This window comes from Gavialis gangeticus, unplaced genomic scaffold (genome assembly GCF_001723915.1).
Source record: "Gavialis gangeticus isolate Ggan-Ray unplaced genomic scaffold, GavGan_comp1, whole genome shotgun sequence".
NCBI classification, from domain to species: Eukaryota; Metazoa; Chordata; order Crocodylia; family Gavialidae; genus Gavialis; species Gavialis gangeticus.
The window spans coordinates 1,010,913-1,036,478 of record NW_017729007.1 but is presented as its reverse complement, the minus strand read 5'-3'; the positions used below and the strand labels follow the sequence as shown (position 1 = coordinate 1,036,478).

Below are 25,566 nucleotides of genomic sequence, written 5' to 3'. Positions count from 1 at the left end.
CATCTGCCCACCTCTGTCATTTGTCTAGATCCAGCTGGATTCTGTCTCTCCCCTCCAGCGTGCCCACCTCGCCCCACAACTTGGTGTCATCAGTGAATTTGGACAGCGTGCATTCCACACCCACATCCAGATTGCTGATAAAGAGGTTGAACAGTACAGGCCCCAGGACCAAGCTCCGGGGGACTCCACTGCCCACCATCCCTCCACAATGAAAACAACCCGTCCACCACCACTCTCTGGGTTCGACCATCTAGCCAATTTCCCACCCACCTGACTGCGTAGCCATCAATGCCAGAGTCACCATTATGTTTTTTTAAGAGAATGTGGTGGGAAATCATGTCAAAGGCCTTCTTAAAGTCCAGGAAAACAATATCCACCCCGACACCCTCGTCCAGGGACTCTGTGACCTGATCATAAAATGAAACCAGGTTAGTCAGGCAGGACCTGCCCTCAATGAACCCATGTTGGTTGCCCCTGATCATTACCTCCCCTGCTGGGCCCTTGCAGATGTGCTCCTTGATAATTTTTTCAAGGTCTTCCGAAGGACCAAGGTAAGACTGACCGGCCTATAATTGCCTGGGTCCTCCTTTCTTCTCTTCTTGTAAATGGGGACCACACTGGCCCTTTTCCAATCCTCTGGTACCTGGCCAGTGCCCTATGAGCACTCACAGAGCCGTGCCAGGGGCCCCGCTATGACCCCCGCCAATATGGGAAGGAAGAGGAAATTATCTTGGAAAGAGAGGTTGGTTTGTGTAAATACCAACCATCTGCCAAATCTTGGCTGGAGCAGGATATTTGGAAAAGGCTTTACTGCATGAGAATGATCAATGATTACTTGCATTGGGCAGAGAATAAAAAAGTTTTTGGTTTATCTTCACAGGTAGGACCATTGTTATGAATTTGATCCCTGCATTACTAGTCTCTTCCTGACATGGGAAGACTTGGTACTTCTGAAGGAAAGGAAAGGACATCATAAAACTGATGCATTTGCCTGGGAGGGTAGTAAATGAAGGTATGGGACTGGCATACAGATAATATCAGCAGTAGGCCCACAGCCAGCCAAGCAAAAATGGGACAGGAAAGAAAAATCACACCCTAGGGAACTCTAAATTTTGGCAGGAGCAAGGAGGATGTATCGTACAGGATTATTTAAACATAAACTGCAGAAAAATTGAATTCAAGAGATGCAAGAGTGAATTTTGATATTAACCTGGAATTACTTACTAACGCACTCTTCCCAGGGCAAACCATGTTCTGATAAAGCACCAACACATCGATCCAAAACCAACAAAGGCAAGGAACATCCCCCCCCCCCTCATTTTCTGCACTAATACAATCCTGTATAAAAATGTATAAAATTATTTTTTAACAAAAGCCAACGTGCAAATTAATCTTCCCTAAAGGATCAAGAAAACATACTAGGCAGGCCCAAAGTCTGTTTTCCCTTCTCTACAGGGTTTCAACTAATGGAAAACTGATGATATTTAATTGCCTGTCAATAAACAATTATTTGTCCCATGTAGGGAAAATTTTTGGAGGCTGTTGCAGATTTGTTAAGGGGGGGAAAGAGAAAAGTTTATGCCAACAGTTTAATTCAAGCTTCTAACCAGAGTTAAAATCTCAATATTGTTCCCACTCTTCAGTTTTAACTCATGTTAACAATTTCCTGATAACACTCCACAGGGTCTTCCAACCCATCTTTGTACTAGATACTCAGTCCCTTGATACATTCAGATTACAGTCATAGTGCATGAATGTTTATGGTATATTTTAAGTTTCATTTTTGAAAAGCATGCTTGCTTCCATTATGTCTCTTACATTCCCGTAAACTACTCAGTTAGCTACTCCCAATGCCTTTTACTGGACTGTAACAGGGAAGAAGCTTCTAGGACCTATTTAGGATGCATGACTCTAATGAACTCAGAACTTTAAAACCAGCATGAGGGTGCATTGGGATTACTGACTAGTCACTGAAACTAGAGTCCCAGATTATGAGGGGCTGAATCCTCTCTGAAGCAGAAAGAATCAGATGAAAAAAGACCTCAGGAAAGCCTTGACTGAGAAAGCTAAAGTCTAAGTTTTTCCTCCACTGTTTCTATTTCAGTCACTAGTAAAGCCAGAAAAAAGAAAGCTATGTATAGCACACAAAGACTTTTCTGGGCAAGGTGGTAATTTCACCTGTTTACACAGAGAATATCAACAGCAAGAAAAGAACGTACTATCTAAGTTAATTAACACTTTCATGAAGGGGGTCCTATTTGTAGCAAAACCCCGTTTGTTTGTTTGTTTGTTTTTTGTTTGTTTGTTTTTTTTTACTTAAAAATACATTTCCTCCCTTTCTCTTCGATTCTTCCGGTCTCCTTCTTGTCAGTTCTTCTATTTTCCTCCCAATTAACTTGTCTACATTCCTCCCACTGCAAACCACATTCTAAATGCTTTTCCCCACATCTAATTTTCCCCTTCTCTGTGAAATTCCCTTCGTCCAAGGTCCCTCTTTCTGCTCTTCTCTATTGTTTTGACACTGGACTCGTTAATGGTGGAAAAATATTCCCTTCTCTTAACTGCTGACAGCTTGGCCCTGCCTGGCAAATCAACCTTAAATCTATGATTTAGCGCACAGAAACAGGGGAAGACAGAGTCTCTTTCTTTTTCTACACTGGGAATTTCAGGAACTGATTTTATTCCTATAACATTGGCCCATATTCTCTACATGAATATTTGACTGTATATTGTTTTATTTTTCAGTTTCCTCTTAGCTCCAAAAGATTAATGCTGTTGGGCAAGTTGCACATTGCATGTAGGATTATTATACCAACTTATTTAGTGGAGAAAATAGATATCTGCCAGAATTCAGAGCCTATGCTAGGTCACCACTTCCTACTGCTAATTAGGTTCAGTATATGATATCTGTTCCTTCCTATTCTGTGGGAGAGACAGAACTGCCAACATGTTTTGTGGGCAAAAACATGATGCTTGTGTCATTTAAAAATCTCCCTTTCTTTATAAACTTCCAAAATTAAACTTTCATAAATTACTTTAATTTAAAATAGTTCCATTCTGGATGTTTTTTCTTCTTGTAAATAAGAAATTGCCTTCGTAACTATGAAGAAAAATTGTGCAGGTGCAGAGGCATGGTGAGCCCATTGGGTGCCTGTGGCAGGGAGAGGTGTACAGGGGTATGTTGACCACTGTAAAACAGGGAGAGGGGAAGGGAGGGTAGCAGGGAATGTGGATGAGGGGAACGGAAGGCTTATCTTCCCTGGCTACTGCTGCTGTATCAGCTTCAGCTCCTCTCCAGCAACAGCCCCATGGTATCTCATTCACTCCTTCCCCTTCCTTCTCATGTGCACATATTGGATAAAGGGGTGTGCATGCTCTGGCAAAGGCTCTTGGGGAAGGCAGAGGGAATCCGGAAGGGAAGAGGGAGTGCCAATATGTTAATTCTGTTTGCCATCCTACCCCTTCCCCCCCACAGGTACACTGCTTGCTGTGGTGCTCTGCTGCCTGGCTCCTATGGCTGGGCAGGGGTAGTGCAGGGCACTGCCCCTTCTGTGGAAAGGCTCCTGGGTGAGGGAGATAGGCAATTTTTGTGCCCCCTCCTAACTGGGACCTAGGGCTGGTACCTGGCTAAACCCATCCTAGTTCCGCTACCACGCAAGTGTTTTATAGTATAGTAGCTCAAAACTGCAGGCCCCACCAAAAAAACCAAACAATCCCCGCCCCCCAAATATATATAATACAAATATGCACAATTCAGAACACAGCAAGCTTACAAAAGCAACAAATGTGAACGTGGCTATGTGGTTGAAGATGCAATCTTGAAGCTGTTATGGATTAGTTGTCTGGGAGGCACGGTTTTTATTTTTTAAAGAGATCCTTCAAATTTCCTTAAACTGTTGTCCATGGAATCATTTTCCATAAGGGTATGGACAAATATACATTTTAACTGTTTTAGAAAGGGCAGGATTGATACTGCTCAGAAGAATGCACTAGCTGTTATGACCCCAGCAGTTAAGTCTGTATGATCCTGTACCCATACAATAGTTAACTTGCCCTCATGTTGACCCCAAATGAAGTAGGGCTAAAGCGGGAGCAGTTCTGCTATACTTCTATTGCTTCAGAATCATGCTGATATACTGATATTCTTTGATGTTGATAATTAGTGCCCACCTATTCCCCCAGTGGTCTGCACTGTGCTGGCAGTACATGGGAAAACCACTGATAGTGAATCTTTTCTCCCACTGAGAGGAGGAACAGTCATCCTTCAAGGATGAAAGGAAAAGACAGCAGGTCCCCTGGAGTTGAAAGAAATCTTTTACTCCGACCACAAATAATAAAATAAGGGTGAACAGCTTGTATCATAGAGGTAAGGAGGTCTCAAAGGGTCAGAATATTCACCAGGTTGATTTTGATCAGTTTAACTTACCAAATGCACAGTAATACAGAGTTTAAAAAAAAGAGTCACTGTCTCAAAGCATTGGATCCTGCAAGGCACCCAACATCTTCAAACACATGCCAGCTCCAAACAGATGGCCTGAACAAAGTAATTTCTTCCCACCTTAAAAAAAAGTTACAGCTTCTTTAGCACTTCCATGCATCTCAATTCAAAGACTACCACATAAATTATTAGTAATCTGAAAGCTGATTAATCAAGAACTAGTTACATATTCTATGTTAGGATTTGTAGGGGCCTTTATAATAGGGATGAGACTTTTACCATGAAGACGTTATAAAATAAATCCAGATATGAAAGTATCACAAGGTTTACTCTTTAAAAAATGTACTCTTTTTTCTGAAGGAATGGTCATAGATTAACTATTTAAGCTGGGTTAGCTAAGGCAGGCTTTTATTTAAGGTCATAATTTGCCTTGCAAACCTTTAGTACTGGGCATGATGCATATGGAGGAAGGAACCCAACACATCACCCAGAATTTCCTTAGGGCACACAGTGAAAAAAACCCAGCATGAATGACATGAAATTTTTTGAGAAACTATCGGTGGAGACTCCCACAATTACAATCACTTTTCAGAGCACAACATTTTCAGAAAAAATGGAAACTGAGGTCATTTGTACACGTGGAGAGAGGGTGCTCCGATGTGTTGTAATTACAATGCATCAGAGCAGACTAGATTAATTGAGTCTGCTGAAGTGTGGTAATTACTGCACTCCAGCAGACTCCAGCATCACAGCTTTAGTGAAAGCACCATCACCATTTTTCAGTGCAGGGATGCTGATACACGTGCCGCTCTAGGCACTTTAATTAAACACTCTTGTAGCCACTCCAATTAAAACACGCCCTCCCCTCCTGCCTCCCAAACCCCATCTACAAATGCCCTGAGTTCCAAGCTCTTTTCAACGTTTGGCAACTTGTGACCATTATTTTCCTCACACCACTGCTTTTCAAGGTATTGTTAAGGACTACATCCAACAAAACAGAAGCATACTGTATTCCCATGCCCTGTTCTGTGTCTATCCTCTTTTCTTAGATGCAAACTTTCTAAGGAAGGGAATATGGCTTTCTATGTTCCTGCAATGCCTGGCAAAACATGGCGCCATTCTCTGTTGGCCCCTGTGTACCATCATAATAAGAGTCATATTTTTCAAAACAGCAATAAAATGGGACATGAAAGCCTGTTATTATGCAACAGAAACATTTCTGAGCTCCAATGGTCTTCATCCTCCCCTCTTCTCCCCAGCAATACTAACTCGGGTCAGCTTCTCACTCAGGCGAGGAACCTCAGCTGAAAATGTTTTAGAGTGGAGCTGCCATCCCAACAATCCACAGAATTTTTTTTTTCTTTTAAATAATACCTTTTTGTTAACATGCCATTATAACCCAATGTCCCTGCAGCTGGACAAGCTCTCTGGCTAGCAATCAACACTAACACCTGTCCAATGCTTCAACAATAGCAATAACTTGTTACGCTGCTCTCTCACTTCCTTCCCTACTTGATAATGTAAAAAGAAATCCCATTACTAAGCCCTCTACTTGAGATCTGAGGCACAACAAAAGTTAACTAGAGTCTGAAACGGGCTCTGAATCCCTACCTTACCGTGCCTGTGTTGCAGTGCTGCTCATTCCAGACAGTTAGCACAGACCTCAGACTTCTTCTGGACCCAGCAAATGGAGTACACGGAGAACCATTTACTTAAAAAACAAAAAAAACCCTACACACACTGTTCAGTTATGGCTTCCTGCGTCTTCCAACTACAGGAAATATCTCTATCACTATTATGTGCATCTAATCCACATTGGAGTAATTGTGCTGAAACAAAAAAAGAGAATCGAATGCATCAGCTCCTTTGATCGGGATTCTGGCCATCAGCATAAATTCCATTCACCAGATTATTTGCAAACTCTTGACTCTAATTTTCTTCCAGGCTGAGAGAGGGGTCTGTCACAGATTGATTTATGATTGAGACACAAGGGAGTGCACAACTTCCATGTCATACTAGATGTTTCACTTGATTCTACAGTCTTTGAGATCACTAACCAGACATCATAAGGGTGCACTTTGACCAACGTTTGGCAGAACTCACTCCTCTCTGTCAGAGCGCAAGCCACAGATTGATAGCTGTGCCATTATAGCACGTGAAGTATCTTCAGTACGCAGTTTGTGTTTCTGCTGACAAAGCAGTTTGCCATCAAGAGCTTGAGAAAACAACACAAACTGAAAGAGCTCATGCTCAAAATGATTCTGCATTTATAAACATATATTTGTCTGCTCTGATGCGCTAGAGATGTAGCATGTCAAAGCAGACTTGATTAATCAATTAATCAAGTTTGCTCCCTACGTGAGCAGATGTGGCCAGTGCTGCATCGCATGCATTTGTATGTACAGCAAAATTCACAGCAGCACTGAGAGAATGGTGGCGGTATGCTTTTGAACTAAAACACCTTTAATGTGTTTTAGTTCAAAAGTGCGCTGCTACCATTTTCTCAGTGCTGACACATTTCATCATTCATACAAATACACACACTGCAGTGCTGGGCGCTTTTAAAAGCACCTGGCACTGTGGCGCAAGCATGTGTACAAATGCCCATTAAGCCTAGGAGATGCCATTTATCCTAATGTTAGAGCTCATATTCTCAGCCTGTAGTCTCCAGTGTCAGGGCCATGTGCTAGTGCTACAAGATGCCATGAACTTGACCTGTGTTACAGACTTGGAATAGCTAGCTTTATGACTCAAGCCCATGACTAGAGGAAGGCAGTTAGCCATGTTAGTCTGAAGTCAGGCAGAAGGCAGGGCAAGGTGGCACCTTAAGGCACTTATACACATGCTCCAGGAGTAGGGGGGAGGCACTTTAATTGAAGTGCCCAGAGCATCATGTGTGTCAGTGTCCCCACAACAAAAAATGGTGGCGGGGGTGCTTTACCTAAAGCCCGTTCAATAAGCTTTATTTAAAGCAGCCGTGCTGCCATCCTTCAGCGTGGGGATGCTGATACACTTAATGCTGGAGTCTCCTAGAGTACAGTAATTACCACACTGCAGTGGACTCGATTAACTTGAGTCTGCTCCAATATGCTGTAATTACAGTATGCCAAAGCAGCCTCTCTGCATGCGTATGGGCACTCTTAGAGACTAAGTGGTTCAGAAAGGCATGAGCTTTCATAGGCAACAACCTACAACTTACTTTGTCAGATGCTATAAATGGACCATGTGTCTGATATCAGTGAATTCATGATGAGATCAGGGTAGACAGAGGCTTATAGTTCTATAGCCAGGGTTGGCAGTATATGGTCTGCAGGCCAGATCCAGCCCACAGAATCACTGGATTTAGCCCATGGACATGGAACTTCAGCAGCAGGGGTGTTTGGCTGTGGAAACCCTCCCTGTGCCACTGTAGGGATAAATGCCAGCTGCAGCTGGGTCCTAGCACCCACCTACTCATGATCCAAGGTAGGTAGTTTTGGCCCAGTCAGAAAGATTACTAACTGTGCTCTATAGTGCTTTTTTTCAGGCCAGTAATGCTTAAATCTCATTAATCTGAAATGAAGCAGAGTAAGTGCTCTGTCTTCTGCGCTGAACTGGCCACATCCTTAGATTTGGGAAAAAGTTATGCAGATAAATGATGGGAAGATGCTTATGAACCCTTCTGCATGCACGAAGTTCTGTTCCAGCACTGGACATCTGGATCACTGCAAACTTGGAGCACAAGATCAATGTAATTTGCAACACCTAATATGGTATTTCACTCTAATTTGCAGCAACTGCATAGTTTTATGATAACTTCTGAGATTAAGAGAGAATAAGATTTCAAAGATGTTTTCTACAAATGCACATACAACTTATACAAACCACACTGTAGGTGTTTAAAACAGGCACAAAAGCAGGGTGAAAAATGGGCACAAATGAGACAAAGGAGAGTGGGCACTCCTCAAAACTTGCTACATTTGCATTCAGTGCAAAACAAACATACAAACAAATATTTACTTACCTAAGCTAATTGGTAGGTTTATAAATGTTAATTAAAGCAGGGGTGTCAAACGTATGACATATGGGGATTCATATTGTGGAGCCGGTGTCAGTCCACTGGAATACAGACAGACAACTGGAAGTGTGGTCAAGGCCAGGGAGACTAGCCTGCCACAATCTAGGAACCTTGGTCCCAGACAGACATGGCAATCTACAGCAGGAGGGCAAGCAAAGATTGGTACAGCTCTGGTTGCTGTACCTGGCTGCTGGCCCAAAGGAGCCCTGCAGTATGTATTTGGGCCCAGGGCATGAGATGAGTTTGACACCCCAATGTAAAGTAATTGTCTACCTGTTATTTGGAACTGAATTGGGAACTACTTCGAATAAACAAAGTGCGACAACCTCATAGGAAACCACTGGCATAAAACATAGCACACAACATCATCACTTACATACTTAAAAGAATTTTATAGAAATGCAAAACAAAACAGACAAGACACCTGTGTGTGTTACTATCTTGCAATGGCATGGGCTGGAGATCCAGTATTCTAATACAATAAAGGGCTTGGTCTGCCTGTAACACTTTTGATCAAGTGCTTGGCTGGGTGGGCTCCGCTTCCTCAGGCAAGGAAATGGAGGTGGAGAGCCGTTAGAGTTTAATATTTACTTGCCCCTGGCAGCCTTTCAAAGCTGACAGTACCCAAGGGCAGTAGGACCCAGGGGAGTCCTCAGCAGACTCAGCAGCCCAGCCATTCCCTGCTTCCTGCCCCAGCCCTGCTCTGGCACCATGTGGCTCCAGGCTGCATCGCCAGACTAGGGAGCGTGGAGCCCTGCTGGTACATGTGTGTAGGGGCAGTGTGGGTGCATGTGGGCAGGGGCAGTGTGGGAGTATGCGCGTGCGCAGGCAGGGGTGAGTGTGGGTGTGTGGCTGTGTGTGCAGGTAGGGGCAGAGTGTGCGTGTGTGTGTGCAGGTCGGGGAGTGTGTGTGTGTGTAGGCAGGGGCAGAGTCTGTGGGGATGTGTGTTCATAGGGCAAGTCCCACATGCATACCCCACCATACACATGTACCCTCACCTGCCTTACACTGCCATACACACAGACCCCTGCACCCAAATCCCCTCACACTGCCCAGCCACCCTTCCCCACACCCCACATATCTACACACACCCACATGCTTCCTTATCCCACACACCCACAGCCCCCCACAAATTGATACCCACCCACACAATATACAAGAGTAAGACTTCATTTTAAGCTGTTGTGCAATCACCTCTGTGTACACTACACAAACACGTGTAAATCTGGACAAAAATATTTTTTGAAATAAAATTAATGAACGCTGTAGATGTTTCCTTTTTAGAATATAATTTGGTATTTTTCTGGTTCCAAAATGGTAAAACCCCTTGCTGAAAAGACTAGTTCCGGGGGCAAGGGCAGGGACTTTTGGTGGCAAAGGTCAGGGGTTAGGGGGCTGGACTTCATGTCACAAGATGGCAACCTGGGGGTGGGGCACCTGCCAAGGGATGGAGCTACCCTTGCGGTCCTCGACAGCTTGCCAAAACTCGGTAAACAGCCCTCCGCCCAAAATAATTGCCTGCCCCTGGTTTACATGGCTGGCCCTGAAGGGCGAGTGGGGCTGGCGCATGTAAACACTCCCTGAAACACTCCGACATTCATGATGGCAATTGGCTAGTCCATAACAGGCAGAAGCTTCCAAGTAGCTTGTTTTTACCTGCTTTAGCAGGTAAACTAACTACACAACAATAACAAATAATTTAAAAAGGAACAAAACACACAGAATTTTACATTCAGGTTTTCCACGTTGAGCAGGTGTACAAGCAGTGAGTTGTATTTCTAACAGCCAAGGGCTATTAATGATGTATTCCCTAGCTCTATTTTCTAAACAGAAAAAGGGTGATAATTTTATAGAAACTCCCTGAATATATTCTAAGTTTTTAAAATGTACATTAACAAGAGGAGAAATAGAGGACCTATATTTCTTCTAAAGAAAAAGAATAAGGTAAGTGCTTGCCCCTTCAGCAGCTGGAGGAAAACTGCTAGTGAGTCATAAAGGGTGCAATCCACCCTCCTGTACAGATCCTTCACAAGACCATGGTACCATTCAAGTTTGCACAAGAGCTGAAGTGGCACTTCTGTGCTGTGAGGGGCCTCATGTTAGCCTTCTAATCAAAGATCACTCACTCAGAGCTTCTTCAGCCTCCTATGCAACAATAACAACAAAAAAAGAAAGAACGTTCTGCATGCAGAACCAATGCTTGATCCCAGATGGTATTTATAAACCCCCCCCCCCAAAAAAAAACCCACTTGAAGTCCTATAAAACAAAAACCAAAACCCAACTGAGTTCTTCTAAGTGCAGAAAACTTGAAGTAATGAATACAGTTTAGACTGAGTAATCCAACAACATTTTCACTTTACAGTGCCTTGTGCTTTTGGAGTATTTTTTTACTGGATTCCACTGCAAAACCTGATTCAAAGCAGCATTATTCCAGTATTACAACATAGTAACAATTGTGTGACTCGAGGTAAAACTGGAGTAACACAGCAGTCTATCATGCCCTTAATTTCCACACACACACAAAACTGAAACACAAATAACGTGTCAAAAACAAAACAAGAAAATGGAGAATTTTTTTTATTTGTACTTAGCACATACAAGGAAGATCAAAAACAAATGTTAACGATAGCATTTGTAAACAAATATACTTTACAAAAAGTTATGTACTATCAAATTTGCTCTGAAAAAATACTCAGGGTTAGCCCTGTTTATACATTCTTAAAATCAAAGTTAAAAACTATTACAGTTTAAAATATTCCAAATAAAGATTTACTTCAGCCCAAACTCCAAAGGACCACAGTTGTAAGGTCAAATTAAAATGAAAAAGTAAATGAAGATGGCACCATGATTCTTAGATTACAAAACAAAAGCAATCAAAACACCAGTTACATCTATATGAGGGCCTAAAGTTTTCAAAATATACATTCAACTTCGCAGAAGTCTAACTTTTTTTATTACTATTTAGATTTAGCAGCCTCCCACCATGTAACTGATTGACTATAAGGTAGCTCTTGAATCACTCTCTCAGAGAAAAAAATTCACAAGATAGCTGTATGTATCTTTATGGTTTGCATTAATTACATTTTGAAAATCAGATGAAGACAACAGCACCCATTATTAAGGCCTTTTTTTTGTTTTTTTGGTTTTTTTTTACATTTCCGTATTTATAGCAGCAAATACTAGATTTAGGTATAGTATGCAACTTCTAATTGACAAATCAATAAATCAAGAGTAGAAATAAATGTATTCTACAAAGCTTAAAAGTATAGTGTTTTCCCCAATGCTTGTTTTTATAGTTAAACAAGCACCTATAATTTTATTTTGGAAAAAAGTACATCTTTGATTAAGTCAGCAGGCTCCCTTTGTCACTGGCCACACAAGTCATTTTAACTGCTAACATGACTTTTGATTTTATTTGCAAATATAAACCTCCTGTTTATGCATCACTTAAGAAACTAAGCTTCTCAAATCCTTATCCTTTTAATCTGGCTCATAAATAACAATATAATAAAAATAATTAGTGTGGTATGGTGGTTTATAGCACTATACCTGTTATTTCTTAATAATTAAATTTAAAGGGTAATGTAAAACTTGGAAATGTTTGATACATTTTATCATCATTTAAACGTTTCAGAACTTAGGTCAAACTAACCTCTGACTTGTTTTCATACTTGTGTTTTTTTTTAAATTTTAAAGAAAATACTGTATGATATCTTTTCAGGATTGTCTAGAAACACTAAACAAGATGACTCTACAGATTAAGACGCACACTTTTTACACCATATACTTTTCACATAATGTAGACAGACAATGCTTATGGGATGTAGTGATGATCTATGATGGTAGGTGAAATTATGATGATTCAGTTTCTCAAAGGGTTGTCATGAGCTTATCTTGGTACACCATACTTTGGTTTCCTCCTAAATTCTTCTGGTTCTGTTCCTGGATATATTGTAAATTGATGTCATCTCCACTTGTGGGTGGTTTCCAATATGGCCTGTCATCATGATAGGGGGGCCTGTACCATTTGCACAGTTATTGGTTAGTGAGAGGTGGAAGTTAACTTACAATAATGAGTGAAATACAGTAACATGAGTTTATAGATAGGGTCTAAATGTGCATACAGACTGATGAAGAGTGAATGGTACTGGAAGGAAGCGATGAGAGAACCATGGACTTGAGGCAGAGCCCATCAATGCAAATGTGAGTCTTTTCATTGATATCAGTGGGCTTTGGATCAGATCATGTGTGCACAGCAGTTTTAGAGTATCTTTTTATCAAATATTAAAATCAAAGACTCATCCATGAATGCTACTGAATCCACAGGGAGCGGGAGTTTAGCTACAGCAAGGCTGAATACGTTCCATCAGATAAAAAGAAATACAGAATCATAAAATAATTGACTCATGAAAATATTTATCAAAGGCTTAAAAATTAGGATAGATAATAATCAATTATCCTTCCATATACACAGCCATTCGCTCAACATAGATAGAATTAGTTGCACTTAATAGGTAAGATATAAAACACATCCACCTTGCTAAAACAAAACTTCTTCCAATGATTACATTTAAAATAAAAATTTGCCTACAAATTCACACTAAAATTGTAAAACTAGTAAACAAAAAATCCTTTTCCTAAATTTTCTTGCATACTTGTGCTTGCAACTACTACCACCATGCACTCCATCAAGTTTCCTGATGATACAAAATGCCAAATCACTAGCAAAATACTTCAAAGAGTGGTTTTTAAGCAACATGATAAAAAGTAAACTATGAAATTTTAAAGATTTTTTGCTTAAGGTATTTAAAAAGTTGAACTTATTTTTAGAAACATTCATTGCATGCTACAACTGATAACTGTTAATTTAAAAGTATAAAAGCCAAGTAGGATTGAAATTAAAAAAAATAAAAATAAAAGCAGTAGATTTTGCTTTGTGTTTAAGGGTAACCTCAGTAATGAATCTTGAAGTTGCATATGACAACTAAACTTGGTTACACTTTGTGACAAAATTCATTCCTACAATAATTTAAGTGAGAAATTGCAGACCAAATTACATTTGAAAACTGCAGTAATAAAGAGGGAGAAGTGTTCCTGCACCATTTTCCCCTTCCTTCAGTTTTGTTAAAAGAGTAGAGTATCCCATATTTTGCTTTCTTTTATATAGGCTACATACCAAGCCCAGTTCAGGGTGTTGCATGTACTTGAGGCTTGATACTGCTAGCATCTGAGCACTCTTACTCAAATTCACCAAAGCTTTTAACATATGCTTTATCTTCTGCCATGAACAGCCAAGTTAACGCCAAGGTTTCTTACACACTTCAAGTTAAAGATAGGGCTGTATTGCTTAGCACCTTCCAGAATTGCTGAGCTGAGAGACAGTATGTGAGATTGGGACCTTATGAATGTTTCTGGGTTTCTAGGTCTAGTTGTCAAAGCACCATTGTTTGTATTTCACTGTAGTTACTTTTAACAACCTTAGTCCTTGCTGAAAAAGAATGTTGTCTATGGGCATCCCAACACGTGGCTCTGCTTTTAGTAACAGTAGCTAGCCTAAGGGAAAATGCCATGGCTTTAAAAGTAAAAATAAAATAGAACTAATAAAGAGAAAATTAAAAAATGGTTTTAAAAAGCATTACTCTAGACAGACACGAGTCATGACATAGGTTTTTTTTTAACACTCAAGTTTAACTTACGTAACAGTCTGCTTCAACTCTTTCTCCCTACATATTTTAATTCTACTGGCTAAGTATTTTGAGCTAAAAATGCATAAATCTGGGCATCTCTTGAGATCCCAAACTTCATGCCTATTTTTCTGCTGCTTCAAATCTGCACTCAGACCAGACTGTTCTTTCTCCCAGGCCACTCTCACCTGCACAACTAAATCACACTATCACCAACCCTCTGCAGGAGTGACTTGTTTCATCCCAGTATGCTTAAATCAAGGAGAAAATGTCAAAAGAGCCATATTTTTCAGTCAAGTCAGTACACTGTTTGTCTGAAAATCCTACACACTCCCTAAAGTCCAGTGAAAATTAGTTGCGTTTACCTGGAAAAAAGCTCTAATTTTAGTATTGCATGTGTGCGCGTGTTAATGCACTCGCACAAAATATCATTAATTTCAATTCAGATTGAATTTGATACAGTCTTACTTTCATTCAATTACTACCCAATACCATTAAAATGCATCTGTATGATGCAAATTATATACTCACATTGCTATAAAGAACTATGCTTTAGGAGGTATTATTAATATATTTGGTATTTTTAAGGTATTATTACCAAATATACCAATGGTCAATAGGAGAGCACTGGAATTTTCCATTTGAGTTTTTGCAGGAGAAGAAAAAGTTACTGCACATCTCTTAATTTAACCCTATCCTAAAAAGCCATGCTTCACTAGCTGGTGAGATTAAATGCTAACTGAGGTAAAATTAATTTTACTGAAGCTAGTAAACATTTCTCAGTCAAATGTACCACCTATGGAAATTCACTGTTAAAAGGAAAACAAAATCCTAGAATTACATGTTAAACTATACCTTAAAAATAAACCCAAGCAAGCTATCGACTTCCTTGCAATAACTTTAGCAGACTTAAAATGCACAAAACAGAAACTAAATTAATGCATTTTAATAGTGTACCTACCATTCATGTTTTTTTCTACACTGCCTGACACTCTATCATAGCTCTAATATAGAGATAGGCAATCTTTGCAGCTACAGGGTGTAATGACCCAACCTGGGACTCAGCAGCGGGTGCTTAGGACCCTGCTGCTGCAGCCATCACTTGTCCCTCTAACAACACAGGGAAAGCACCTGAAGAAGGTGCCCCTTGCTGCTGACTGCCGCTGAAGCCCCAAATCCGTGGGCTGGATCCAAAGGTTATATGGACTGGATCTAACCTGTGGGCTGTAGGTTGCTAACCCCTGCTCTAATCAAATCAAGAAAAATACGAAGAAAGCAAAACATACAACTTACCTTATATTCACAGGCGTATGTGGATGCCAGTGTGGTTGGGCAGGATGTATATTAGGATGATACTGTGCCTGAAAGTAAAATATTAACCTTCATTATGCTATTGTGTCATGATTAAAATCTTACTGTACTTGATGAATTTTCTGTGGAAGAGGAAAAAAATTGGAAAAGTATACCTCTACATATAACAGCCCTCTACAATGGAGTCTGTCATAGACTGCTATCTTCAGTCTATGACAGAGGATCTGGGATCTGAAAGGGGATACTTATAAAGGTTTTACATCATGTCCCTTGTTCAAACATTGGCAAGCATGAAGCGTCTTAGGTGAAATGACTGTCAAACCCAGGACTGTCCCAGCTACTGGCACATTTGTGATTACAGCTGGGTAAAAAAGGACTGTGTCACAGATAAACTCAAAAATGCAGGGTTTATTTGGAGGTATATTGTGTGTCATACATAGATATTTCCCCAAATCAGAATTATTATTATGATGTTTATTCTCTCTATATAGCTTAACACTAGCTATGTTCAGTTTTATCATTTTTATGTTTATATGAACTGTGGGTTTCATTGGTATGAATGTATTTCTCTATTTTCATAATTTTCAATACATTGTTCAGGGAATCCCTATGTTTATGGGGAAATTTCCTGGTTCTCCAGTTAGGAAAAGATGGGATAATCTGATAAGATCGCAGAACTGTTGCCTGAGGAAAACATTTTGAAGGGTACTGCTGGGTACAGGTGCTAACTGAAGAATTGTTTCTAGCTAGAGAAACAGGATGAGTTTTTTTTTCTGCTACTTTCTTTTGCATGCTGTCTTCCAAATGTAATAGTTTGTTTTGTCTGATGTGTATTTTTCTGCAGTAAATCACAGCTATTTTATACACTTTACCAGTTGTTGGTGGTAAATGCAATTTTCAGAGCAATTGACAACTAGAGGTATTTCGAGATATATATATATATATGTCTGTCTGGGGGTGGGAGGAGGGGCAGGGGGGTGCTCAAAATAGCCTGGTTCGGGGGCGGAGTGGGGAGGATGGGGTTGGAAAAGTGCAGCCCTGGGACCAGGGTCAATGGCTGGGCTTTTCCAGCCCTGGGACTCTGCTTGGAACCTGTACAGAAGTTCAGTTAGATCAGTCTACCTGTACACTCAACCTAACCTTAGGGCACCTCTGAGGTAGAAATTAGATAGGGTCAGCCCTTTGTTGGCCAATCTAACCTTTCTGGAACTTTTGTACAGTTTTCACTTAGATCAACCTAACTAGGGATCTAACTGTAAGGTCTGCATGTAGGCGAAATAAGTTAGATTAGGTGGCCATTCTTAATGCGCTCTAACCTCCCCAAATGTCTCCATTTACCCTCAAAGTCAGTGGCACAGATGAGACCGTGACAGCAAAAATTAATTGCTGGGGAGTTTTATCATGAAAACAAGTATCTCATTTCTCAGACATGCATTGACTTTGAATTAGAAATATATTTTACTCCTTCAGAAATAAGGACTGTTAGCAGAGTATACAAAATAAGGGTCATAGCTTTCCTTCTGATCTGGTACCTGCGCATTGGATTAATAGGCAGAAATTAAGTGGGAGTAAGCACACTACATTCAACCAAGGGAGTATAGGTGAACATGGTGGACCCTCTCCAGCAAGTCCTGCTGCAAGGCATGTTGGGAGCAAAGCCACAGCACGCAATGCTGCAGAGATTCTGAGCAACACAAGGCAGTCTCAAGGGACTGCTTCAACTCAGATTCATCCTCCCCTTATGATGAAGATAACTGTCCTTGTAGCCCAGAGGACACCTGAGTCAGGAATGCGCAAAAGTAGTGACGTAGAGCCATTTGTCTCCACCCTCCCACTCCCTCTCACAATCAACACATATTACAAGTCAATAATTTTCTACAACAGCTGTTATTCTTACCTGGTAGTTATGGACTTCAGGATTATTTTTAGCACTGAAACAAGAAAAAGGACAAAAAGAGCTTTTGCATCACTGAGACTAAGAACAGCAACAAGGAAATTAATAGAGGATTTGGTATACAATGTGGATGATCAAGAGCAAGACCTTGACCCTGACCCTGGCTCCCTTAATGGGAAAAACCTGCCAATAAATAGAGTCCCACCAGGTCTATTTTTGGAAGGCAACAGGCATCTACTTTTATGGAACCACATGCAGAATTGAGGCCTAAGGCGTCAAGGGGTACCAGAGATGTGTTTCCACCATCATTTTAGGTCTTCTGCTAATAACAATTTCATTTCAGCCTTTTCTGCCCCTAAATGGGGAGGAGCACTAAGCTGTATACGCCCAAAATCCTACAGACAACCACATACGTATGCGACATTATAACCCTGAGCAAACACTGTTGACTTCAACGGGTCTGTTTACGTATGGAAAGCTGTGCAAGGATTATAATACAGGGTCAAAGTCTTAAAAGGACAGTTAATATTTTCAAACATTCCAGATTACTAAAATGGTTCCTAGAAGCTACATTGCTTTTCTAGATTAATGACCTCTCTATACAGGGTATAAATGCACAGTAAGTTGGATATGAAATGTCGTAAAGAGTGCTGGTATCAAATTCACCTGAAGCCCAGGGCTGGATGCAAACCATACAGGCTCCTCATGGTACAAATCCAACCCAGGGGACGGACTGACAGAAGCTGAAGCAGCCACTGTGGCAGCAGCTGTGGGATAAGGGGCTGCAGGCCAGGCAGCTGCTTTTTGCAGCAGAGGTGCACAGTGGCAGCGGACCAGGTAGCTGCAGTGTTGTATTTCTCTCACTTGCCCACCTACCGCTAATGGCCACATTTAGCAGGGCCCCAGAACCACAGATTCTGCAGTAGGCTCCATCCACCTCTGCCTGCATCCCCAAGTTCCCTGGCTTGCTGGACTGACTCTGCAAATCAAGGCTGGCCTACAAGGTTTATGTCTGATACTGCCCTCTTCCTCTTCCTGCCCCTCCTCAAAGCTGGCTCACTTAGTTACTTTGTGTTTAAGCATGCACTAGGTGTGGACACATGCTGAGCCAGACCATGTGGCAATCGCTTGTTTATTATGCATTAACTACCCTAAGTAAGCACATTTATCAAGTCTGTAAAAGCAGTTATGAAGACAAGCTCTCAGCAAGTTTGATTTTTTTTTTTTTTTTTTAACAGTAGTGAGATAGGTTTAAAAAGATTCTAATTGAAGAACAAAAAAGGCACAAGAAAAAGCAGCTCAAAAGGAAAAAATTATCAATAGTTATAAGAAACAGCAAACAGAGATTCCAACTATATGTGCTTTCTGAGCCATCACTACAATTTTCCTAATGTGATATATTAAGAACAAAAGCTCAGTTGCACAGTGCAGACTAAGCAATAGCAAGATTATTAGTGTGGTTCTGCATAACCCTTCTTTCAATCAATTGTGTACTGAAAATGAGCAGCTTACTCATTTTACCTGAAAAGACTTACTTGGTAAAAAACGCCCATAATTCAATTTTATGTAGTTCACTGCTGTATTTTTGAGAGGCATTACAAGATATGAATCCTATTTCACAAATTCAAACACACCTATCCTTTGTTCTGCAAAACTGTGTTTATACCACAATAGTCAAAGAACATGATTGGTGGAAAAAGAAAATACACTGTTTATTATAATGTACGAAGCAGATATGGATAGTGCTGGAAAAATCAACAAAATGGCAAGAAGCTCGGTAAGAAATAAGCTTAACTTTGTTCTTACTTCCAAATAAAAGGAAAAGCAGCTCAGTATGAAGGAAACCAGAACGCACAGAATGTTTCATACACAGCCCTTAGCGGGGACTGGTCAACACTGAACAAACTGGCAGGACTCCTGACATATGCACAATTCTTTGTAGCTAACCTCAATGCAGAAACAAGTTCTTAAAAATCATTGTCAAGCAACAGCTGTGAAAACGTACTTACCACAGTTGTGCAACTTTGCCTGGATTGCTTCCTTCAAAAAAGGAAAGAAAAAGGTAAACCTTTAAGCTTTTGAAAGAGAAAAAAATCCATTCCTACAGTACTTCTGGGTTTTTGGAGGTGCTGTGGCTTGTGTGGATCCTTATGGATGCATGACTGGTATTTTTGAAGAGCAGTATATGTCAGGGGTCTGCAGGGTTTTATGCCTTGGGTATGACCTCATATAGTCATACAAGTGAGAAGCAGTCTTGACTCTTATCCTCCATTCTTACATGATTTTAAACTCAATTTGGATCCCACAGCAGGAAGTATGAGGAGCTCATATCAAGCCAAAGTACGATTGGGGATATTGCTATTTTGAGCTTGCCTTGCCTATAAGTCAGGTGTTGCTTCACCTTGCTGCTTTAAAGATAAGAGTGTGCATCTCAATACAATGTTGATAGGCACTGTAGTGGAATAGTATAGATAGTCCTTCAGAGAGCAGAAATTTTGAAACGGGGAGCAGATATGGCCTATATCCCAGTGGACGAGTGATTATGGTCAAAAGGAAAGGCTAGTCAACTGAGCCAATAGCAGAAAGAAACTGTGGTTCACTGTGCAACTCTCAGCAATGAAATGGCTTGGACTTCGGAAAGGTCAAAAATGGGTGCTAAGGTAGGAGAGAAACTGCCTAACAGCTTGTTCCAATCAAGGTAATGGAGTCAAGCTTTGGGTACATCCAGGATACAAAGTTTCTTCTTCCTAGCAATGGAGTGCAGTTCTAGAGAAACTATAGGTATCAGGATAACTTAATTGGTTCAGGTGAAAATCCAAGCCCAGCTTAGATATGAAACTGGTACACAGATCCAGCACTATTTTATACCTGTAGAAAAATGCAATCAGAAGGTCTGGCCATGACTGTGTAGAGCTCACTGGCTATCCCTTGCCACCAGGGATGTTTTCTGGTATACGCATGCAATTTTACAAGTGGTTCAAAGGAAGCTTCCATGACCTTCAGAAGGATGTCACTCTAGTCCCACATGGGTGCTGGGTTTGTAATAGGAGGGAAAGCACGAAAAATGTCCTTATAGTTCTCAGTTTTTTTGTACGAGAAGATAAGAATATGCAATTCCAATACTGGAGTTAGGGGAACCTCAAAACATCAAATGATAGACTTGATGTTTCAGGAGCAGTGCATAGATTAGGACTACTGGTTTTGGTATCTCTGCTGTGTCCATCTCAGCCTGAGCAGACCTCCATGGAGTTATCCTGAAGGTAGAGTTTGAGCCTCAAGTCTCATGACTTACACATCCTAGCAGGAAATAACAGACACACTGTGCATCTGCTGGGTACATGGGACAGAGGAGGCATTTACTATTGTCTATCTTGTGTGAGAATTAGTCCATCATAGGGCCTGAAAGCTTACAAGTTTCAACTCCATGATTTAAAATAACTTTGTATGGAGAGGGAGCTCTTCTTTTTTTTTAAGCCACTGAGGTTCAGACTAGTCAGCATAAATCAACCTTGCTTGTTCATAATCAAGGTACCAGTGAGGGGACAACCCCTCACTTTACAACCTGGGCCAATTTAGATAAGGCATAGGTGAATGCTACTATACCAAAATTACTGAAGTCTACTATTGTCAGAAACAAAATAGCTTTGCGTACCAGTTAGTGTCTGGCAGGGCCAAGCAATTTAGCCAGGTTCTTACACACCAATTTATCCCAGACCTCCTGTTCTCTTTTCCAAAAAGACTACTGTAAATTCTTTTTTCCCCAGTGTGCTTTATTCAGTTGCACATTATTTGCAACCACAGCTGAGTTCTCAGGATGCTACAGGACCTTATAGCTTTAGGCAAAGACCAGAGAAAGGAAGAGACAAGAATACTGAAGGAAAACTGTAGAAGACAGACAAACAAAAAAATAAAAGCACTTAGCATTGTCTTTCCTCTTTTTTTTATTTTTCTAATGGTGATTTATTCTATTCTGCTAGTCATAAGGAGCTGTAATTTTGTTTGGTCACAAACAGTCACTTATATGAACAGAAACCCTGAAACATGCACTTGTTCTAATTAAACTGATTACATGACCATTCTGTTAACGTACTATTCAAAGGAGCTGAAAAAAATGTGCACCTTTAAATGCTGAATGCCTTCTTGATGGGTACCGCTTGCTGGGTCTTCTTTCAAATGTACTGGTTCTCCGTAACCTGGTCCCATGTGTTGCTTGATATTCTGTTCGACCACTAGGGAAAAAGCCATATAACTTAACTTCATTTCACCAGAACTCATCACTATTAAACATGGTTGGAGAAATCAAAATGGGCTTTACAAAGTGGGAAGGAACACCCCCCCCAAATAAATCAGTCAATTCCTAACTTGGTATGCAATGTTCCTTTAATTTTTGTCATGTGTATATTGATCCCTGGGTTTTTATTTCATTAAATACCTGAATCTGAAGCGTGATCCAAGCCGTATAAAGTCAGATCTATTAGATTTACTGTTTGCTGGTGCTCGTAGTCTGAAGAATGCATGGTGTTCCACTGCACACTTCCACAGATGTTTGCAAGTTTTGGCACTGTCTAACCGGAAAACAAACGTGTGCTCTTGTTCTCGACCCTAAATATAGATACAAAAAAAACAACCCCTTTGGAAGTAGGCATGCATGATATTAGTTATGGGTCTACCACAAAAGAAAAATGGCCCGATCCAACTAAGTGCTAAGCCCTTCAACTGTTAAAAACATCAACAGGAGTTAACTATACTCAGGACTTCATCAGATCAGGCCCAAAGTAAGGAAAGAAAATTACCTGCTCATCATCTTCTACAACCACAAGTGTTAGTTTGCTCTTTTTGAAGTCCATTTTAGTGATTTTAGGCCTAATTATACAGGAAACAAATTAAGACATTTGAGAAGATTAAACAGACCTAACTCATAGAAACAACAAAATAGCATATGACAGACAAAATAGCAGAATATTAATTTCATAACATATTGGTAAATATATTTATACTTTCAGCAAATACTTTAAATTTCCTTGACACATGCATGCTTTTGACCTGGTCAAGTCACTTGAAGAAATTGTTAGTATTCAGAACCAGAAACTCCATTACCATATACATTCAAATCAAAACACAACACTCTATATTTCAAGAGGAAAAAGATTTCATAATTTAACACAAAGGAATATAAACCAAAATCAAATTACCAAAAGAATAAACCTATTTTGTTTGCTCCTTCAAAGATCAATATGCCTGTTGGCGTCAGTCCAAGAGCATATTCGCAACCATCTCTTCCCTACAAGTAAGCAAATGATAGAATAATCAATATGCAATTACTAGAACACATCTTAATATAGACAGCAATCCAAATCATAGGTTAGAAAACACCTTACAAAATCAGTATGTTTCTTGAATTTTAAGGAATAAAGACTCATTACTAGACGAATGAGTATCAATTTATAAACTTTACCATTGTCTGCAAAAAATAAGCTAAAGAGATGGAAGATCTTACCTTAACTACATGCATATCTACACCATACATTTCTAACCATTTTGCTTTGTTCAAGTAACATAATTCAGCCTGTGCTGGACTCTTTCCCCTATAAAAATGAAATGGAAATGTGTCTTAGTTTGGAATAAAATGCTTGCTGAAATACTATACAATTTCCCAAACTCCCCTACCTAGATATGATTGAGCTAAGCAGTTCCTGGTTCACACCTCAGTTTCACCCTCCTCCCCTCCAACAATTCAGCACGGTAGAGCTGGATATGGAATTCTAATTTGGAGCCCACATCAAGTGCCAATCCTTCAAAAGATTACAGATCTTTGATATCAGTGTGTGGGCACAAATCTGTATCTCTTCAGGTGCCATGCTTAGTAACAATGAAAAGGTAACAGGTTTCTTTCCTTGCATTTGAAAGGCCAGAGAATTCTCATTTGCTTTTCCATTGTACACTCAGCAAGAGCCTGATTTGCTGCCACTTTGGCTACCAACTTATCCACACAACCCTGCCCTATGCTAGTGCTGGCCATTTCTTTCAAGGGTTGCATAGTGTCTCTGGAACAGAGGTGGACAAAATATAGCCTACAGTCCAGATCTGGCCTGCCAACGGATTTTGTCTGGCCTACAGCAGGTCTCTTAGCTCTGCCTGACCCACACGTGAGGAACAGCACAGGCCATGGCACATGCGGCCGGTCCTGCCACCTTGGGGCATGCAGTGGGGCTGGGGCAAGGGCTGGACTTGTTTCCTGGCAGCCCCTGCAGTGGCAGCTCCTTCCAGCTGCCGTTGCCAGTCTCCACCACTGCCTGGGAACTGCCCATTGCAGAGGCATGCAAGGAGCATATTGTGGCTGTGCCCCAGCCCCCAACCCTGCACTGTCACCATCCAGTGATCCCAGCCCCACTCTGGCCCACCTGTTTTGCTCCCAGATGCCACTCCCTGCCTGGGTAAGTGCAAGACAGAGCCACCCAGGGAGTTTTGGTAAGCTGTTGCAGGTGGGGTGGGGGACAAGAAGTTGACCCGGCTCACAACAGCTCACCAAAACTCCTTAAGTGGCTCTCTGGTCCAACTAATTGCCTACTTTAGAACATACCAAAGGACACGTATACTGAGGCTCCTTGTCTCAAGAAGCAAGGGTCTGTGCAGCAGTATCTGACTTAAGAGGGAAAAAATCCTCTGTGCATCTATTAAATCTGTTGCTAGGTGACACTATTTTATAGGCAACATACCTGCACTCTTTCCATTTCTGGAAAATATCCAATTCCATTGTTTCCGTCTGATTTGGTGTAAACCTGAATTCAGACACAAGTTCTGGTGTGTGTTCTGGGTGCTCACACTCTCCAAGCTCAGCTGTGACAGAAAGCCAAGCATAAAGGTGTCAGAGAGTCACCATAAACGTTAGACATAGTCATCTTCTCCAAGATACCTCCGCATCCCTGCTTAGCATTGCACTCAAAAGGTTTTGGGATTATGCCTGAACTTTAGCAAACTCTAAACGTAAATCAACCTAGATGATCCTCTCTATCTGAGTGAAGCAGATATATGTAGAATTTTAAAAACTCATTAAAATGTGACTACTACTTCAATTTGAAATATTCTTAAGGAAATAATTTGTTACTAACATTTCAGGTTCCTACAGTTTTTTTATATTAAAATTTATACCATTTACCTCAATTTAAAAGACATCTAAAACCTAAGATGGAGAAGAGTATTCTCAATATATAAAAACTTCCTACAGAAATCTCTGGCAACTCTATTGCACTTTGGCTTTGAAATAATTCCATTTGAGACAGATCTAACGGATTGCTGGTAAACTGGCATCCATTTACAGGGCACTATGACAAACTAATGTAGTTTCACAATAACAAGAGAGGAATCAAGGAATCTACGTTCAACATTGAAAAAACCTGTGGGAAAACATCCTAATACACACGGCCTTCCACAGTTGACCAACTCATTTTAAGTAAGGCGAGCCTGAATTACGTAAGAGGGGCTATAGAAAGACTATGATTGCAGGGTCCACAACAGCACTAGAAATGGAGAGAAGGCAGAGCTGCAAGGTGGACCTCAGAAGCTCCAGCTCAGACAGCATGTAGCTGTCCACTTCTTTGGTGGTATTAAGTAGTAGAAATATATCATACCAGTTTTTCCCACAGCTATGATAGCTGCATATATCCACTTTTAGATGTGCTCTGTGGGGGGGCAGTCTGGGGCCGTGGTGTGTATATCTGGTCCTGCCAACCCTGGGCTTCCTAGCTGCTCCAGCAGGGGTACCCCCTTCCAGCTGTTGCCGCTACTGTCACTAACCTGCTGGATGCAGCTCCACTGCCTGGGCACCCCAGCCTGTATGCCCTGCACCCATCACCAGAGGCACTGGATGGAGTGAGCAAGTGGGGTCTCCATTGAGACCAGCTGCAACCCCTGAGGGCAGGGTGCGCTCAGTTGGGCACATGGGATGGGGCCACAGGTGAGAAAGGAACAGCATCTGGGAGCCGGACAAGTAGCCAGGGCTAGGGCCAGGATTGCAGGGTGGTGACCAGGGCCATGTGGGGAATGGATCGCGACTAGACCCTAGGCTCCAGCTCCGGGCCCAACCCCACACTGTCACCGCCTTATGATCCCAGACCCAGATGCCCATCCCACTCCCAGATGTCACTCCCTGCCCACCCGTGGACCTATCCCATGCACCTAGTT

General features: G+C 41.1%; 1 protein-coding gene across 2 annotated transcripts in view; it reads right to left on the bottom strand.

The window, feature by feature from the left end:
- EPB41L4B (erythrocyte membrane protein band 4.1 like 4B) overlaps positions 1 to 25,566 on the bottom strand; it is a 236,630-nt gene that overhangs the window by 159,112 nt on the left and 51,952 nt on the right. For both annotated transcript variants that reach the window (XM_019509253.1, XM_019509255.1), the window contains exons 6-14: positions 24,102 to 24,222; positions 22,883 to 22,970; positions 22,578 to 22,666; positions 22,179 to 22,248; positions 21,818 to 21,987; positions 21,505 to 21,614; positions 19,395 to 19,425; positions 17,389 to 17,422; positions 15,474 to 15,541 (exon numbers count right to left, since the gene is read on the bottom strand). In XM_019509253.1, coding sequence (XP_019364798.1) covers positions 15,474 to 15,541; positions 17,389 to 17,422; positions 19,395 to 19,425; positions 21,505 to 21,614; positions 21,818 to 21,987; positions 22,179 to 22,248; positions 22,578 to 22,666; positions 22,883 to 22,970; positions 24,102 to 24,222 — 781 coding nt within the window. The remainder of the gene's footprint in view (positions 1 to 15,473; positions 15,542 to 17,388; positions 17,423 to 19,394; positions 19,426 to 21,504; positions 21,615 to 21,817; positions 21,988 to 22,178; positions 22,249 to 22,577; positions 22,667 to 22,882; positions 22,971 to 24,101; positions 24,223 to 25,566) is intronic.